The following is a 16,544-nucleotide window of genomic DNA, read 5'->3' as shown; positions in this document are numbered from 1 at the left end:
TGTTGGTGGTAGCCATCATAGCTGTGTGTGCTCGAGAGTGGGTTCAGAAAGCCATGACGCTGGCGACTTTGGGCTTGTTCTGGGGATTTGGGGGTGGCTGGGGGGCCTTGGCACAACTCCCTCCCAGCTCTCAAGGTGATCAGCTTCCCTCCCCATTGCCCCCACCATGAGGTCCTGTTTGCCTGGAAGTAGGATGCATAGAAGGGGCAGGCCTGGCAGGACTCCAGACGCCCTCAGGCCACACCCTCTCTCAGCCCACGCGCCCCTTGGCTTGGGACATTTTGGAGGGACTGTGCCTGAGGCTGGGCCTTGGTGACCGTCGGGCGTTGGGCTTGGGCTGAGCGCTGATGGTTTGCTACCCTCAGTCTGCCCCTCCCGTGCCCTGCCCCTCCCCCTGCCTGCTTTCCTCTGCATTCTCGGCCTCTCCCTGCTCTTGTCGATCCTTGGGCCTCATGGCCACTGTGGTCACCATGAACTGGGTTTTGGGACAAGGTGTTCAGTTCTGCTCAGGGACCTCATTTAGCCCTCTGGACAAATGGTTCCTGCCCTGGAGGCCCGGGGGCTCCGCTGCTGGGGGGGAGGCGCCATCCTGGGGCCCCTCCTTTGCCCCCAGGCTCTGACATTCTCTTGGCAGGACAGGTGTATTCTCCATCTCCCAACCCAGGTGGCCAGTGAGTGAGTCAGAGGAAGCGCTCCCGAGACCCTCGCTTGACTGGCCACGCCTCACTATCCCACCCCCCTGCCTCGGTACAGACCCGAGGAAGCCAAGGAACCTGCTCGGTGAGGCTCCGGCCCCACCCTTGTTCACTGGCACCCAGGACACCTTGTCATCCCTCAGCAGGCCCTGCTGTCCCCTAGTCTGTTACCTGAGCTCGGTGGGGTGCTCGTGGCCGAAAGGGGACCCCCAGGCCTGCCCACAGCCAGTGCACTGGTTTGGAGGTCCCATGACCCTTGCTCAGAGGGTGATAGACGGGTCCCTTCATTCTTCTTGCCCCCTTCCCCGTGCGTGGGCAGGGCATTCGAGTTGCGGGGGCAAGATGAACTGGGCCTGTCCTGGAGGGTTGCAGGAGGCAGGGCTGGGGGCTCCGGGGTGAGAGCAGTTTGGCTGGCATGAGGAGGAGTGAGGAGACCAGGCGCCCCCAGACCGTGACCCAGACAGGTGTCGCAGGGTGGGCCAGGGGTTGGCGCTGCCCCAGGATGAGGGCTGGTGGGAGGAGGATGCAGAGGTGGGACACAGGAACAGCTGGGGCTCCGGGGAGCCAAGGGGAAGGAAGTCATGTTGCTCCTGGATGAGGGGAAGCCGGAGAGGACAGGGTTGTTGAACTGCTGGGGACCCGAGGCCCGGGGGCCATGAGACGGGCAGCCGCCCCATGGCTGGGGCCGAGGAGGTGGCTTCACTCCTAGGTCTTGCTGGAACAGACGAGCTGGAAGGGCCCTTGGTGAGTACAGGTGGGGACGTGGGCTTCTGATGGGGGATGTTAGGGTGGGCACCCGCGGGCTGGGCAGTGCGGAGGGAGTCAGGCAGGGAGGGCTCCTGGGTGCTGGGGATGGCCTGGGGGTGGGTCCCAGGGGCTAGGACTCTCATCCCAAATGTAGGGGTGAAAGGTCTCCCTCTTCTGACTGGGGGATAGCACAGCCAGCTCCCCTTCACCCAAGGCTGATGCAGGCCTTGGTGCTGGACGGTATGGCCTGCCCCGAGTGACTCCCTTGAGGGACCCTTGGCTGCTGGCAAGAGCCCCCTGGTCTGGGATGGGGGTGGGCTTGATGGGTGACTCAGAGGTGGTGGCCCTGTGGGAGGACAGGGGCCTGTCTGCTGTGGGGCAGGGAGCCTCCGTGCAGCTGGGCGCCAGTGGAGGGGAGCCTGGGGGACTTAGGTGTGCATCAGAGGGGCTGCGGGCGTGCACCTGCCGGGCCTGCACGACTCAGGAAGGAGGAAGATGCAGCAGTCAGCATCCCCTGCTGCCCCCANAGGTGTGCATCAGAGGGGCTGCGGGCGTGCACCTGCCGGGCCTGCACGACTCAGGAAGGAGGAAGATGCAGCGGTCAGCATCCCCTGCTGCCTGCCCTGTGGCTGTCCCTGCCCCCAGGGCCTCAGCCACCGTCATTTAGGAGAGACACAGGTGTGTGTGGCCAGAAGCGGCTCCTAAGCCGGGACCAACCTGGATTGGCGCTGCTGGCTGTCTCTGTCCCCATGAGCTCTGCTTCTGTCCCCACCGGGTGGGAAGCCCCAGGACTGAGGGGTCCAGCTGGCCCTGGGGTCTGGCCTCGCTGACTCCCTGCGTTGTGTGCGGCCGTCCCTTCTGAACGGCACCCCGGGGAACCTCTAGCATCTTCCCCCACCGTGTGGACGTGAGCCTGCGCTGAGCTCGGCTCACCAGGAGGGGAGGGTCTCCATCTCTCTGACCCCCACGGCCTTGGCCCCCTGTGGTCTCCAGCCAGAGCACCACCACAGAGCACACTGGGTCTAGGGGCAGCAGTCATTTATTGGACACAGCAGGAAAGTTCTCCAGGAAGGAGGGGCTTCCTGGGGGGATGGGAGTGGTTGAAGGGCTCCTCGGGTCAACTGTGAACTATTTGTCCTTCGAGGGGGCTGCTCCTGTGAGTGATAGGCGGCAGGGTGGGTGCCGGGGTGGGGGCAGATGGGGCAGATCCCTCACTGCCCTGGGCACTGCTCCTGGGTCGGGGACTGGGGAGGTCTGTCCGCAAGCAGGACCTAACTGCCGGTCGGCTCTGCCATACCTCTCCTCCAGCCTGGCCCTCAGCCTCTCGGCAGGCCCCCCAGCGCCCCAGGCTGGCCCTGCTCCCGTCAGTGTTTGGGGGACCCTGCGGGCAGCCCCACCCTGGTCCTGCCCAGCAGAACCAGCAGTTTGAATCGTCGTGCCGTCCGCCCCCAGCTGCACCGACGGCTGGCGTAGTGGCTGCTCTGTGTGGAGCAGCACCGGCCCCCCTGCCGGCCTCGGGGGGGCCCCCGTGCCACAGCCCCTGCAGGGTCAGAGGTCACTCACCTGGGCCCAGGGGCCTGCCTGCTGTCGGGCACGCAGGCAGCGATCTGTGAAGAGGGGCGTGGGTTGCTGAGCGGGGGTCTGAGCTGCGCCCTTCCGGCCTCCGGGGCGGGGGTGAGGGCGGGCGCATACCCGTTCGGGTCAGGTTGATGAAGTTGGCCGGACTTATCCTGTGGCTTTTGCAGTAATTCTGAAATGTCTGCATGATGTCCCAGCTCGCAGTAGGGGTCCGGCCTGCAGACAGAGCAATGGGGGCCGTCCCTCCGGCAGGTCATTTGGGACAACGGGCAGTGGGGTTCTGGGAGCTTGGAGACGACCCTGGATTTTCAGGCTGCAGGCAGGGCTGTGGGGACGAGCTGCTGTGACCACAGTGGGAGGGGTGTGCCCAGAGGGCCCCATGCCAGACCGGAGAGGAGGCAGGGGGCCCCCAGAGAGCTACCCCTGGTCCTCTGGTGGGGTCCAGCCCATCCTGTGGGCCCCTGTCCTGCTGTTCCGGCCCGGATTCCTTTGTTTACTGCACGTCGTGTTAAGGGGCCGGTGTCGAGAAGCATCTGTGGGTGTCTGGTTCTCGTGCTTGTTTAAAGGCCAGCAGGTCGACACAGCCGTTTGGGGAGTACCGTGGGGACACAGGTGAAAGCTGGCCGCCGCCTGCCCTGCCACCCCAGCCCCAAGAGCCCACCGCCCGCAAAGCAGAAGCGAGTAGCTGGAGGCGGTGGTGGTGCCTGCCTGCCTGGCTAGTTGGCCGCTCCTCGCCCTCCCCGGACATCGCTCTGTCCCGGGGTCGGCATTCTGTGCCCCCTGCACGCTGAGCGCTGAGCTGAACTCTTGGCTTGGTGCGGCCAGTGGCTCCTGGGCGTTTGGACTCACCCCACCGGCCCTGCAGGTCTGGGGGTTCAACCTGGGGCTGTGCACTAAGGTAGATTGTCTTCATGCTCGGCTGGATTGGGTCCCCTGAAAGGTGTGGACAAGTCCTTGTTCCCAGAACTTGGGAATGGGACCTGGTTTGGAAGCGGGAGCTTTGCAAGGTGTGGTAAGGGTCTTAGGACGAGGAGGTAATGCTGGGTTCAGGATGGGCACGAAAACCAGTGACAAATGTTCTTTTAAGGGAAAGGGAAAGGAGGTTTGAGAACAGAGGAGAAGTTCTGTGGGGCCGGAGGCAGAGCTCAGGGACGCCCTGGGCCCCAGGGGCTGGGAGGGGCAGGAGCCGCCGCCTCTGGAGGGAGCTGCGCTGCGGCTGACCCTCGCTCACCTCTGGAAACTCTGACCAGTGAAGCCCAACCAACAGCCCTTAACTCGGCCCGAGGGAGGTCGCCAGCCTGTTTCCTAAATATGATAGTTTGCCCAGCCGCGTGTCTGGACGTCACGCCCAGGACGCCGTGGTCCCTGATGACAGCAGGGAGGGGTCACAGCTAACCCACAGAGCCCCTTCTCTTACGTGCTTTTCTAGTTGGTGGGTCTCCGTGGTCCTGGTGGCCTCCAGGAAGCAGATGCTTCCATGGCACGGGGGCCGCCGGCAGGACCGCGAGGCCTCGGCTCAGGTGGGAGGGGCACATGCATGGGTTTTCTCTACTTTACTGTCCGTGACACTGGAGGACGCTTACCTGAGCTGCTGGCATGTGAGGTCTCCCGTTGGCCTAGCGCCTTACTACTTTGCTGTCTCCTGCGACCCTGCTGCTGCCGGAGTCTCCCCTGTGTCCTGCTGGCTGGGGGAGGTGGGCACTTACCGAGGACATTCACCACCACCGTCTCCTTCCCGTGCCAGCTGTTGTGGACGCAGAAGATGAAGCGAGAGGGGTCCACCTCCTCCAGGAAGATTGTGTTGTGGCCAGCATCTGTGAATCCCGGGGCTGGGGTGGGAGGCGGGGGTGCAGGGCTCCCCACGGGGCCAGNGGGACAGGCGTGTGCTGCAGGATGGCTTCTGATCCTGGGCATGGCGGGGTCTGTTCCTCATCAAGGCTTGGACACCTGCCGTGGTTCTCTCATCGTGACACACGTGTGTGTCAGGGTGAATCTCGGGGACCCCATGCTGCTTTCAGCCATGGTAAACACAGGGTAACGGGTGCCACCAGGGGCAGGGGTGCAGCTGAGGTGGCCTGGGCTCCTCAGCTGCAGGTGGGGGCCATTCTTGGCCTGTCCTGTTTGTCCTGTTCTCTGCTAGGGAGCAGGGTCCAAGCTTCTGCTCCTCAAGGACAGGCCCCCCAGTCCTCCTTCACCTTGGGCCTCTAGGGGTCTCCGGGTCCCGTCCTCATCCCTGCTGCTGGCCACATTGTGCCCGGCTCTCTTGAGCAGCCCCCGCACGGCCTGGGCTTCTCGGGCGGCCTTCCTATCCTTTCTTCTGTAATCGAATGAGTCACAGGCTCTGCACGGGGAGGGCCTTTGTCCTCCCGTGCTGTGCCAGCCCAGCCTGCGGGGCAGTTCTGACGACTGCGTCTCCCTCGTGCTGGACCCTGCACCGCAGCTGTTTGTCAGTCCTTGGGCACGAATGGCTGTGAGAGCGTTTAGGCCCCGTGCACGTGACTGCCCCTGGAGCCAAGGCTATGCTTTCTGATTGCTCGAAAGTGCCAGCGGAGGAGGGGCGGCGGCTTGCTGTCACCAAGGCTGGTGGTGGAGCTGGCGTCTCCAGGGAACTTTGGGAGCCGTGGGTAGGGTGTGAGGGTGCAGAGGTCACAGGGCAGGGTGCTAGATCTGATGGCGGAGGCTGGCTTAGGGACTGTGGGCAGAGGGAATGGGGTTCCAGATCTGAGCTCCAAGGGCTGATCTGAGGCCCAGTGGGTGTCTCCTCCGAGAAGCGTTCCTGGGGCAGGCGCCCAGCACCGCAGCCCTGGGTGTTCATCTCTGGGTCATCTTTCTGCCTCCTGCTTCTGATCTCCTTTGTCCTGTGCTGGGCATGGCAGGTGGGGGCCAAGGGCTTCAGAGGAGGACTGCTCCCCACGTGGGGAAGGCCGACCTGCACCTCACTTCTGTCGTAGAGCCTTGCAGCCTGCTGTCCCGACCTCCAGGCCCAAGTTCCTCCAAGACCCTGAGGCCGCCCCCACCCTGGCCTCCCCGCTTGTGGCAGCCACCCTCCCCCCTGGTGAGCGAAGAGGCTCAGAGCTGCCTGGACCAGGCTGGGCCCCCAGCGGAGGGGGCCAGCTCTGTGGAGACACTGGACACCAGGTGGGTGCCCAGGTGGGTGTTTTAGCAGCAGTCCCGCACGCCTCCTTCCAGTCCTGCCCACACTCTGCCTGCCCCCCCGCCCCGGAAGTCTGTCCTCCTCCCTCACTGTCTGTGCCTGGACCACAGCTGCCAGCCCAGACCCGTTTGAGCCAGACGCCGCCGTGTGGCTTTCTGACGCGTTTCCGAAAATGTTGTCGTGTTCGTAGCCGGTCTGTGTTTTGGCTGATAGTAAACGAGTTTGTGTTTTGTGAGCACGGACCAGCTGGGGCGTGGGAAGGGAGCGTGGCAGAGGCTGGAGGGAAACCAGCAGAGGCAGCGGGGTGGGCCAGTCTGTTCTCGGTGGGCAGGCTCAGGGTCTGGCGGGGGGGCACCCTGTTCAGCCTGAACCTGAAGCTAGCTTTGGGGTTCTGCACTTCTGTCTTGAGGTTCAAAGAGTGAGTTCACTTGGGATCACTCAGGGTGAAGTGTTCTGGTCCCATTCAGGCCTGTGTCGGGATGTGATGTGGAAGACGGGACGTCCTTCTTGCTGAACACCAGTCCCGACTGGTGGCTGGGTGAGTGGGGACGTGGGGCCTGGGCCACCACTGGCCCTCATGAGGGCCAGGCCTCGGGGCCTCAGCCAGTCTGGGTGAGGGGCTGGGCGGTGTCTGGGATTAATGTGAGTGGGCTCCCCTTGCTGTGTGTCACTAGGGTCCCACTATCTGTCTCTGAGCCCATGTTCTCCCTGCTGGTGGTCGTCAGGGTCATTGGGGTGGGGAACACGAGGTGACGTGTGCGCACGTAGGACACGTTTGAGCGCGGTGTGTATCTCTTACCGCTGGGGTCTGTGCTTTTTCTCTAAACGTTCCCGTGAGGGCATCCGGGTGGTTGGTGAGCAGAACAGCTCTGAGGTTTAGTGTCGTGGGAAATCGCTCTCTGTTGTGCTCCGATGGGTCCTCCTGGGTCTTGAGCAGGGTCAGCAGGAGTGGGTTTGCCCCCCCGTCATGGCACTTGGGAGCCGAGGGCTTCCGAGCCAGGCAGGACAGAGGGGGGTCTCTTCTGCACCTCGACTCTGCTGTGCCCGGCCCAGGTAGCCAGGCTGATGTGTCCCGTCTGCTTCTAGGGTCTCTGGAGGGCAGAGGCGCCAGTGCCCCTTCTCGGAGCACGGCCAAGAGCAGCCTGCTGGACAGGGCAGAGCCAGGCTTCCTGACGGACCCCGAGCCTGGCTCCCAGGAGCTCCCGGACGGCCCCCTGGAGCCATGGGGCTCGGACGCAAGCTGCCCCAGCCTGGCCCGGGAGGATGTGGACAGTATCTTCCCCGACTTCTTCCCCTGCTAGGCGGTGGGGGGGGGGGCGTGTCGCACGTGTCCGTGTCGGGCGCCCGGCGGCTTATTTTGGGTTTGGGTGGCAGCTGTGCTCTGCTGCGGCGAGGCTGGCGGGGCTGCAGCGGGTGGAGGCCGAGGATTAAAGGCAGGGCGGCGCTCCTGCAGAAAGCGGAACTTCGGAGCGTCTGTGTAATCAGCGCCATTCACTGGGCAGATGGCACCGCATCCGCTCAGAGCGCGGGCACCTGCCTGGGGCTTTGTTTCTGCAACACTTTTGGCCTTGCGGAGTCCCTAAATAGCCCTGCAGCCTGGGGAGGGCTCCGGGGGCTGAGAGTTCTATGTTCCCGGCCTGCTCCCAGGAGCGGTGGGCGCGGGACCCCACCTCTCACTCCCCAAGGCCGGTCTGAGCTGTGCGGTCCTCACGGCCCAGGGGTCTGTCGGGGGAGGCCCTGGTGCTTTTGGCCGCAGCTAGGGCCTCAAGGGAAGGGCTGGCCTCTGCCTTTGAGGTGGGGCTGTTTGCACTCCTCTCTTGGGGGATGTGGGGGGGGGGCCTGGGACAGAGGCCACCTGGTGTCAGCATCTCGATCCTTCTCCTGGTGGGCACGGCTCCAGGCCTAGCTGCTGCTGACCGCTGGGATCCGGGGAAGGCCTGGGTTATTAGGAGCACGTAAGCCCCCGCGGTCGAGTGCAGCTGACCCTGCCCTGCATCTCACCACCTTTCAGCCGCAGCAAAGGCGGGTGTCCGTCTCTGACCCGGGCTGGCCGGGGCTTCACTACTCTGCTCCTGACCAACCACTTCTGGAGGTGCTGGGCTCCAGGGCCTCACCCCCGTGACCCTGAGGCCGGGGAGAGCTCCAGGGGCCAGATGGCTCTCTGCTCTCCGGGAGAATAGGTTCTGACTGGGAGTCCTGAGCCCCTGTCCAGGCTGCCTGCCCCACACCTGCATGCCTTTGCGTCTCTGCAGCCGGAAAGTTCCATTCATTCTGTGAGTCATTGCAAACAGAGGTGAGGAGCAGCTGGCGTGGGATGGAAGTGCTGGCAGAGTGAGCGCTCGGTGGAGCTGGAGGGGAGCCAGGCAGCAGCTGGGGGGAGGGAGCCTGGGGGAGGCCAGGTGCCCATGGGGGGTGGCTGTCACCCCTAGACCCCAGTCCTCAGGTCCTCCGTGCTCGTGTGCGTGTCTGCGAGCCCCAGTGCTGGTGTGCGTACGGGCATGTATGGGGTCCTTGAACGTAGGCCCGTGCCTCCCTTTGGCGGGGTGGGTGCTGCAGGTGCCCTGCTGTCAGCCCAGCACCGTGAGCCCAGCTGCGGGTGACCCTGCTGTGTGGCTGCTGTGTCAGGGCTGAGGCAAGCGCCCAGGCCCTGCCCTGTCAGTGTCTGGCTCCCTGAGCCCAGAGGGGACTGGGGGTTGAATTGCTGAGCCCCACCCAGGAGCAGGTCTGGTTCTGCTGGGGTTTGCTGCAGGACTGCGTGGAAAGCGTAGTTGTTTCTGGTCGAGCTGACCTAGGAACAGTCTTGCTCGGAGCCCCCGGGCAGGCCGCCTGTGACCCCGCCCCCACGCTGACCTCAGGTCAGCCCCCGGTGAGGGAGCTCAGGAGCCCCAGCCGAGGTCCTAGGAGCAGAGATGAGACCCTGCTCCAGCCCCAGCTCTGCCTTGGCAAGGGAGGCCTTGTCTCAGGCTGCAGGCCTGCTCCTCTCCCCACCCGCCGGTGGGAGGAGAGTGGCCTGGAACCAGCATTTACCCCTGCCATGGCCACGAGTTCCCAGGGCCCCTGCCCTGCCGGCCATAGGAGTGTGGGCACAGAGCCCTGTCCCTGAGCTGGCTGGGGCCTGGCTTCCTTCCTGCAGACAATGACATGCAGGGGAGTGGCGGGCAGGGCTTGATGATGGAACCCCCAGGTGAGCTGGAGGAGAAGGGGCTGCCGCAGGCCCGCTCGGGGCTTGGCTGGAGCTGGAAGGAGCTGCAGGGTCTAGGGAACAGCCTGCTTCCCGTCGTTCTCCTTTCCAGCCTTTTGTGACCCGAATTCAGGTGTTGGTGGTAGCCATCATAGCTGTGTGTGCTCGAGAGTGGGTTCAGAAAGCCATGACGCTGGCGACTTTGGGCTTGTTCTGGGGATTTGGGGGTGGCTGGGGGGCCTTGGCACAACTCCCTCCCAGCTCTCAAGGTGATCAGCTTCCCTCCCCATTGCCCCCACCATGAGGTCCTGTTTGCCTGGAAGTAGGATGCATAGAAGGGGCAGGCCTGGCAGGACTCCAGACGCCCTCAGGCCACACCCTCTCTCAGCCCACGCGCCCCTTGGCTTGGGACATTTTGGAGGGACTGTGCCTGAGGCTGGGCCTTGGTGACCGTCGGGCGTTGGGCTTGGGCTGAGCGCTGATGGTTTGCTACCCTCAGTCTGCCCCTCCCGTGCCCTGCCCCTCCCCCTGCCTGCTTTCCTCTGCATTCTCGGCCTCTCCCTGCTCTTGTCGATCCTTGGGCCTCATGGCCACTGTGGTCACCATGAACTGGGTTTTGGGACAAGGTGTTCAGTTCTGCTCAGGGACCTCATTTAGCCCTCTGGACAAATGGTTCCTGCCCTGGAGGCCCGGGGGCTCCGCTGCTGGGGGGGAGGCGCCATCCTGGGGCCCCTCCTTTGCCCCCAGGCTCTGACATTCTCTTGGCAGGACAGGTGTATTCTCCATCTCCCAACCCAGGTGGCCAGTGAGTGAGTCAGAGGAAGCCCTCCCGAGACCCTCGCTTGACTGGCCACGCCTCACTATCCCACCCCCTGCCTCGGTACAGACCCGAGGAAGCCAAGAACCTGCTCGGTGAGGCTCCGGCCCCACCCTTGTTCACTGGCACCCAGGACACCTTGTCATCCCTCAGCAGGCCCTGCTGTCCCCTAGTCTGTTACCTGAGCTCGGTGGGGTGCTCGTGGCCGAAAGGGGACCCCCAGGCCTGCCCACAGCCAGTGCACTGGTTTGGAGGTCCCATGACCCTTGCTCAGAGGGTGATAGACGGGTCCCTTCATTCTTCTTGCCCCCTTCCCCGTGCGTGGGCAGGGCATTCGAGTTGCGGGGGCAAGATGAACTGGGCCTGTCCTGGAGGGTTGCAGGAGGCAGGGCTGGGGGCTCCGGGGTGAGAGCAGTTTGGCTGGCATGAGGAGGAGTGAGGAGACCAGGCGCCCCCAGACCGTGACCCAGACAGGTGTCGCAGGGTGGGCCAGGGGTTGGCGCTGCCCCAGGATGAGGGCTGGTGGGAGGAGGATGCAGAGGTGGGACACAGGAGCAGCTGGGGCTCCGGGGAGCCAAGGGGAAGGAAGTCATGTTGCTCCTGGATGAGGGGAAGCCGGAGAGGACAGGGTTGTTGAACTGCTGGGGACCCGAGGCCCGGGGGCCATGAGACGGGCAGCCGCCCCATGGCTGGGGCCGAGGAGGTGGCTTCACTCCTAGGTCTTGCTGGAACAGACGAGCTGGAAGGGCCCTTGGTGAGTACAGGTGGGGACGTGGGCTTCTGATGGGGGATGTTAGGGTGGGCACCCGAGGGCTGGGCAGTGCGGAGGGAGTCAGGCAGGGAGGGCTCCTGGGTGCTGGGGATGGCCTGGGGGTGGGTCCCAGGGGCTAGGACTCTCATCCCAAATGTAGGGGTGAAAGGTCTCCCTCTTCTGACTGGGGGATAGCACAGCCAGCTCCCCTTCACCCAAGGCTGATGCAGGCCTTGGTGCTGGACGGTATGGCCTGCCCCGAGTGACTCCCTTGAGGGACCCTTGGCTGCTGGCAAGAGCCCCCTGGTCTGGGATGGGGGTGGGCTTGATGGGTGACTCAGAGGTGGTGGCCCTGTGGGAGGACAGGGGCCTGTCTGCTGTGGGGCAGGGAGCCTCCGTGCAGCTGGGCGCCAGTGGAGGGGAGCCTGGGGGACTTAGGTGTGCATCAGAGGGGCTGCGGGCGTGCACCTGCCGGGCCTGCACGACTCAGGAAGGAGGAAGATGCAGCAGTCAGCATCCCCTGCTGCCCCCAGTGGCTGTCCCTGCCCCCAGGGCCTCAGCCACCGTCATTTAGGAGAGACACAGGTGTGTGTGGCCAGAAGCGGCTCCTAAGCCGGGACCAACCTGGATTGGCGCTGCTGGCTGTCTCTGTCCCCATGAGCTCTGCTTCTGTCCCCACCGGGTGGGAAGCCCCAGGACTGAGGGGTCCAGCTGGCCCTGGGGTCTGGCCTCGCTGACTCCCTGCGTTGTGTGCGGCCGTCCCTTCTGAACGGCACCCCGGGGAACCTCTAGCATCTTCCCCCACCGTGTGGACGTGAGCCTGCGCTGAGCTCGGCTCACCAGGAGGGGAGGGTCTCCATCTCTCTGACCCCCACGGCCTTGGCCCCCTGTGGTCTCCAGCCAGAGCACCACCACAGAGCACACTGGGTCTAGGGGCAGCAGTCATTTATTGGACACAGCAGGAAAGTTCTCCAGGAAGGAGGGGCTTCCTGGGGGGATGGGAGTGGTTGAAGGGCTCCTCGGGTCAACTGTGAACTATTTGTCCTTCGAGGGGGCTGCTCCTGTGAGTGATAGGCGGCAGGGTGGGTGCCGGGGTGGGGGCAGATGGGGCAGATCCCTCACTGCCCTGGGCACTGCTCCTGGGTCGGGGACTGGGGAGGTCTGTCCGCAAGCAGGACCTAACTGCCGGTCGGCTCTGCCATACCTCTCCTCCAGCCTGGCCCTCAGCCTCTCGGCAGGCCCCCCAGCGCCCCAGGCTGGCCCTGCTCCCGTCAGTGTTTGGGGGACCCTGCGGGCAGCCCCACCCTGGTCCTGCCCAGCAGAACCAGCAGTTTGAATCGTCGTGCCGTCCGCCCCCAGCTGCACCGACGGCTGGCGTAGTGGCTGCTCTGTGTGGAGCAGCACCGGCCCCCCTGCCGGCCTCGGGGGGGCCCCCGTGCCACAGCCCCTGCAGGGTCAGAGGTCACTCACCTGGGCCCAGGGGCCTGCCTGCTGTCGGGCACGCAGGCAGCGATCTGTGAAGAGGGGCGTGGGTTGCTGAGCGGGGGTCTGAGCTGCGCCCTTCCGGCCTCCGGGGCGGGGGTGAGGGCGGGCGCATACCCGTTCGGGTCAGGTTGATGAAGTTGGCCGGACTTATCCTGTGGCTTTTGCAGTAATTCTGAAATGTCTGCATGATGTCCCAGCTCGCAGTAGGGGTCCGGCCTGCAGACAGAGCAATGGGGGCCGTCCCTCCGGCAGGTCATTTGGGACAACGGGCAGTGGGGTTCTGGGAGCTTGGAGACGACCCTGGATTTTCAGGCTGCAGGCAGGGCTGTGGGGACGAGCTGCTGTGACCACAGTGGGAGGGGTGTGCCCAGAGGGCCCCATGCCAGACCGGAGAGGAGGCAGGGGGCCCCCAGAGAGCTACCCCTGGTCCTCTGGTGGGGTCCAGCCCATCCTGTGGGCCCCTGTCCTGCTGTTCCGGCCCGGATTCCTTTGTTTACTGCACGTCGTGTTAAGGGGCCGGTGTCGAGAAGCATCTGTGGGTGTCTGGTTCTCGTGCTTGTTTAAAGGCCAGCAGGTCGACACAGCCGTGTTTGGGGAGTACCGTGGGGACACAGGTGAAAGCTGGCCGCCGCCTGCCCTGCCACCCCAGCCCCAAGAGCCCACCGCCCGCAAAGCAGAAGCGAGTAGCTGGAGGCGGTGGTGGTGCCTGCCTGCCTGGCTAGTTGGCCGCTCCTCGCCCTCCCCGGACATCGCTCTGTCCCGGGGTCGGCATTCTGTGCCCCCTGCACGCTGAGCGCTGAGCTGAACTCTTGGCTTGGTGCGGCCAGTGGCTCCTGGGCGTTTGGACTCACCCCACCGGCCCTGCAGGTCTGGGGGTTCAACCTGGGGCTGTGCACTAAGGTAGATTGTCTTCATGCTCGGCTGGATTGGGTCCCCTGAAAGGTGTGGACAAGTCCTTGTTCCCAGAACTTGGGAATGGGACCTGGTTTGGAAGCGGGAGCTTTGCAAGGTGTGGTAAGGGTCTTAGGACGAGGAGGTAATGCTGGGTTCAGGATGGGCACGAAAACCAGTGACAAATGTTCTTTTAAGGGAAAGGGAAAGGAGGTTTGAGAACAGAGGAGAAGTTCTGTGGGGCCGGAGGCAGAGCTCAGGGCCCCAGGGGCTGGGAGGGGCAGGAGCCGCCGCCTCTGGAGGGAGCTGCGCTGCGGCTGACCCTCGCTCACCTCTGGAAACTCTGACCAGTGAAGCCCAACCAACAGCCCTTAACTCGGCCCGAGGGAGGTCGCCAGCCTGTTTCCTAAATATGATAGTTTGCCCAGCCGCGTGTCTGGACGTCACGCCCAGGACGCCGTGGTCCCTGATGACAGCAGGGAGGGGTCACAGCTAACCCACAGAGCCCCTTCTCTTACGTGCTTTTCTAGTTGGTGGGTCTCCGTGGTCCTGGTGGCCTCCAGGAAGCAGATGCTTCCATGGCACGGGGGCCGCCGGCAGGACCGCGAGGCCTCGGCTCAGGTGGGAGGGGCACATGCATGGGTTTTCTCTACTTTACTGTCCGTGACACTGGAGGACGCTTACCTGAGCTGCTGGCATGTGAGGTCTCCCGTTGGCCTAGTGCCTTACTACTTTGCTGTCCCCTGCGACCCTGCTGCTGCCGGAGTCTCCCCTGTGTCCTGCTGGCTGGGGGAGGTGGGCACTTACCGAGGACATTCACCACCACCGTCTCCTTCCCGTGCCAGCTGTTGTGGACGCAGAAGATGAAGCGAGAGGGGTCCACCTCCTCCAGGAAGATTGTGTTGTGGCCAGCATCTGTGAATCCCGGGGCTGGGGTAGGAGGCGGGGGTGCAGGGCTCCCCACGGGGCCAGAACTGGGCCCTGGGAGCCCTCCTGTCCCTCCATGGCCTTAGACAACTTGGTGCTCGCAAGCAGTCGGGCCCCAGGAAGGAGCAGGACCGGGTGCGGGCTCCCGGCCCTTCCCAGACTTTTTTTTTCCTTCCCAGACACCCACTGCCGGGGGCGCTTGGGGGTGCTGAAGCCGGCCGGGGACACTCCTGTGAGATGGTGTCCTGGCAGGTGAACTCCTGGCCACAAGCTGCTGGGACTCCGAGGGACTCCACGCTTGCAGGCTGGATGATGCTGACCGTTCATACTTACATTTCAGCACGTACTGAAATTTCCTTTTTGTTTAATTTGCCCTCATTATAATCGGGACACACGTGCCCTGTATCCTGGGAGAAGATGATGAGATGCCTTGGGACCCCGTGTCCAGAAGATGTGCCCACGGAGCCCCTTGGTGGAACTGGGTGGGGCTTGGCCATGCTGCATGTTGGACGTGTGTCCTGTCCCCGGCCAGTGAGCCCCAGCTCTGCCCTGATTCACCATGTCCCCCGCACCCTCCAGTGTCTGGGAGGTGGTNCGTACTGAAATTTCCTTTTTGTTTAATTTGCCCTCATTATAATCGGGACACACGTGCCCTGTATCCTGGGAGAAGATGATGAGATGCCTTGGGACCCCGTGTCCAGAAGATGTGCCCACGGAGCCCCTTGGTGGAACTGGGTGGGGCTTGGCCATGCTGCATGTTGGACGTGTGTCCTGTCCCCGGCCAGTGAGCCCCAGCTCTGCCCTGATTCACCATGTCCCCCGCACCCTCCAGTGTCTGGGAGGTGGTCCTGAGGCCGACCGGGGACAGGGCACGGGGCTCCCCTGAACCTTGGCCCCGTCTGGCACCCTCTGCCTGGACTTCCCTTCTGTGGAGATGGAACTCTATGGTCTTGAGGCTTCCGTGGATTTTGTGGACAAGGAACATGTCTGCGTCCTTCCGTAGGAGTTTTGGTTCATCGGAAGGCTGGGCTATTGAGAACCGGTCGCCGTTGACCTGCCGAGTAGAGGTGGGTGTGCTGGCGCGGGAGAGGGCGCAGCCGGGGCTGGCGGGCGCCCGGCCCTGTCCCCCTCCTGCCGCCCCCAGCCGCCACCTCCTCCCACTCCGGACGCCTGTGGCGGCTGCCAGATTCTCACGGATGCTGGGGTCCCGGGGGCCCGTGTGCAGGGCGTGGGGCCCCGAGCAGAGCTAACAGCACCAGCAGGACGTTCATGGTGACGCAGCAGTGGCCGAGGGATGACCGGCAGCACCTCGGGCGTCCAGCGCCGGTGATGCTGGCCCTTTTGTGCCCTGCCAGGAGGGAGTTCCTGCCCGTGGCCGGCTGTCACGGGTTCCTCCTGCTGGCCACAATGACCCTCTATTTGTTGACACTACTGCCAACAATGGCCACTTGGCCATTTGTCCACAAAGCCCCTGCCCGACGCGTGCGGGCAGTCACGCCCTTTCCCAGAACCACGGCCGTGCGTTTGGGCTGCTTCCAGGATCCCCACTGGGCGCCGAACTCCAGTCTTCGAGTCACGGAGCTCCTTCTGACACGGCAGTGCTGGGTGGCCGTGATGTCTCCTCGTGATCGCCGCCCATACGGTTGAGTGCTTGGCCGTGGTGTCTGGGGACTTGGCAGGGGAACCGAGGAAGGTGGAGAACAGATGCCCTGTGCTGCCTTGCCAGGTTGGGGACCGTGGCAGCTCTGTGAGATGGCCTTGCTGTCAGGTGCCTCTCTTGGAACCGCCCATCTGGGCAGAGCAAAGCGAGGCCTGGGGCCCAGGAGAGCGGGAATGGGCTGAGGGCAGCGGGCTGAGCTGGAGTGCCTCCTGTCTCCACTCCGGCCTGTTTCCAGAGCCTCCCTGCTGCAGCGTGATCTGAGCTGGGCCAAATTCAGCTGCTCAGAGACCCCCAGGGCCCTCGGGAACAGGGCAGGCCAGTGCACGTGCAGGTTACAGTGTCCCCCTCGGGCCAGGGGCCTCAGGTCCTGAGCCCCAGTGTTCTCAGTGTCTACGTGGCAGTGACCACTCTGCCTGCCTGCCCGCCCACTTCTTGGCTGCAGGACTCCTCGAAGGTGCTCCCGGAAGGTCTCCCCCTCCCCCACTGCTGCCAGGTGCCTGCACCCCCACCGAGGCCGGGTCGTGGTGCTGTGTCCTCATGCCTGCCCCTGCCCCCTGTGGTCTGTGCTCACGACGGTGATGCCACGTGGATATCAGAACCGGACGAGGACGGTTACAAGGAAGGAACGTTACCAGTCACATTCAGGACATCAGAAAAC

General features: G+C 64.3%; 1 protein-coding gene across 2 annotated transcripts in view; it reads left to right on the top strand.

Annotated features, from left to right (window-relative positions):
- The first annotated feature begins 5,665 nt into the window (after positions 1 to 5,665).
- The window catches only part of LOC117803056 (spermatogenesis- and oogenesis-specific basic helix-loop-helix-containing protein 1-like), a 38,107-nt gene continuing 27,228 nt past the window's right edge, over positions 5,666 to 16,544 (top strand). Inside the window, exons 1-3 of one of the 2 annotated variants that reach the window (XM_034664799.1) lie at positions 5,666 to 6,158; positions 6,642 to 6,712; positions 7,261 to 7,628. In XM_034664799.1, the coding sequence (XP_034520690.1) occupies positions 5,890 to 6,158; positions 6,642 to 6,712; positions 7,261 to 7,475 (555 nt within the window). In that variant the 5' untranslated portion in view covers positions 5,666 to 5,889 and the 3' untranslated portion in view covers positions 7,476 to 7,628. Of the gene's footprint in view, positions 6,171 to 6,641; positions 6,713 to 7,260 lie in introns of those variants that run through there. The other variant, XM_034664798.1, reaches the window with a different exon arrangement.

Source organism: Ailuropoda melanoleuca, chromosome 7 (genome assembly GCF_002007445.2).
Source record: "Ailuropoda melanoleuca isolate Jingjing chromosome 7, ASM200744v2, whole genome shotgun sequence".
Lineage (NCBI taxonomy): Eukaryota > Metazoa > Chordata > Mammalia > Carnivora > Ursidae > Ailuropoda > Ailuropoda melanoleuca.
This window is presented reverse-complemented; position numbering and strand designations above follow the sequence as displayed.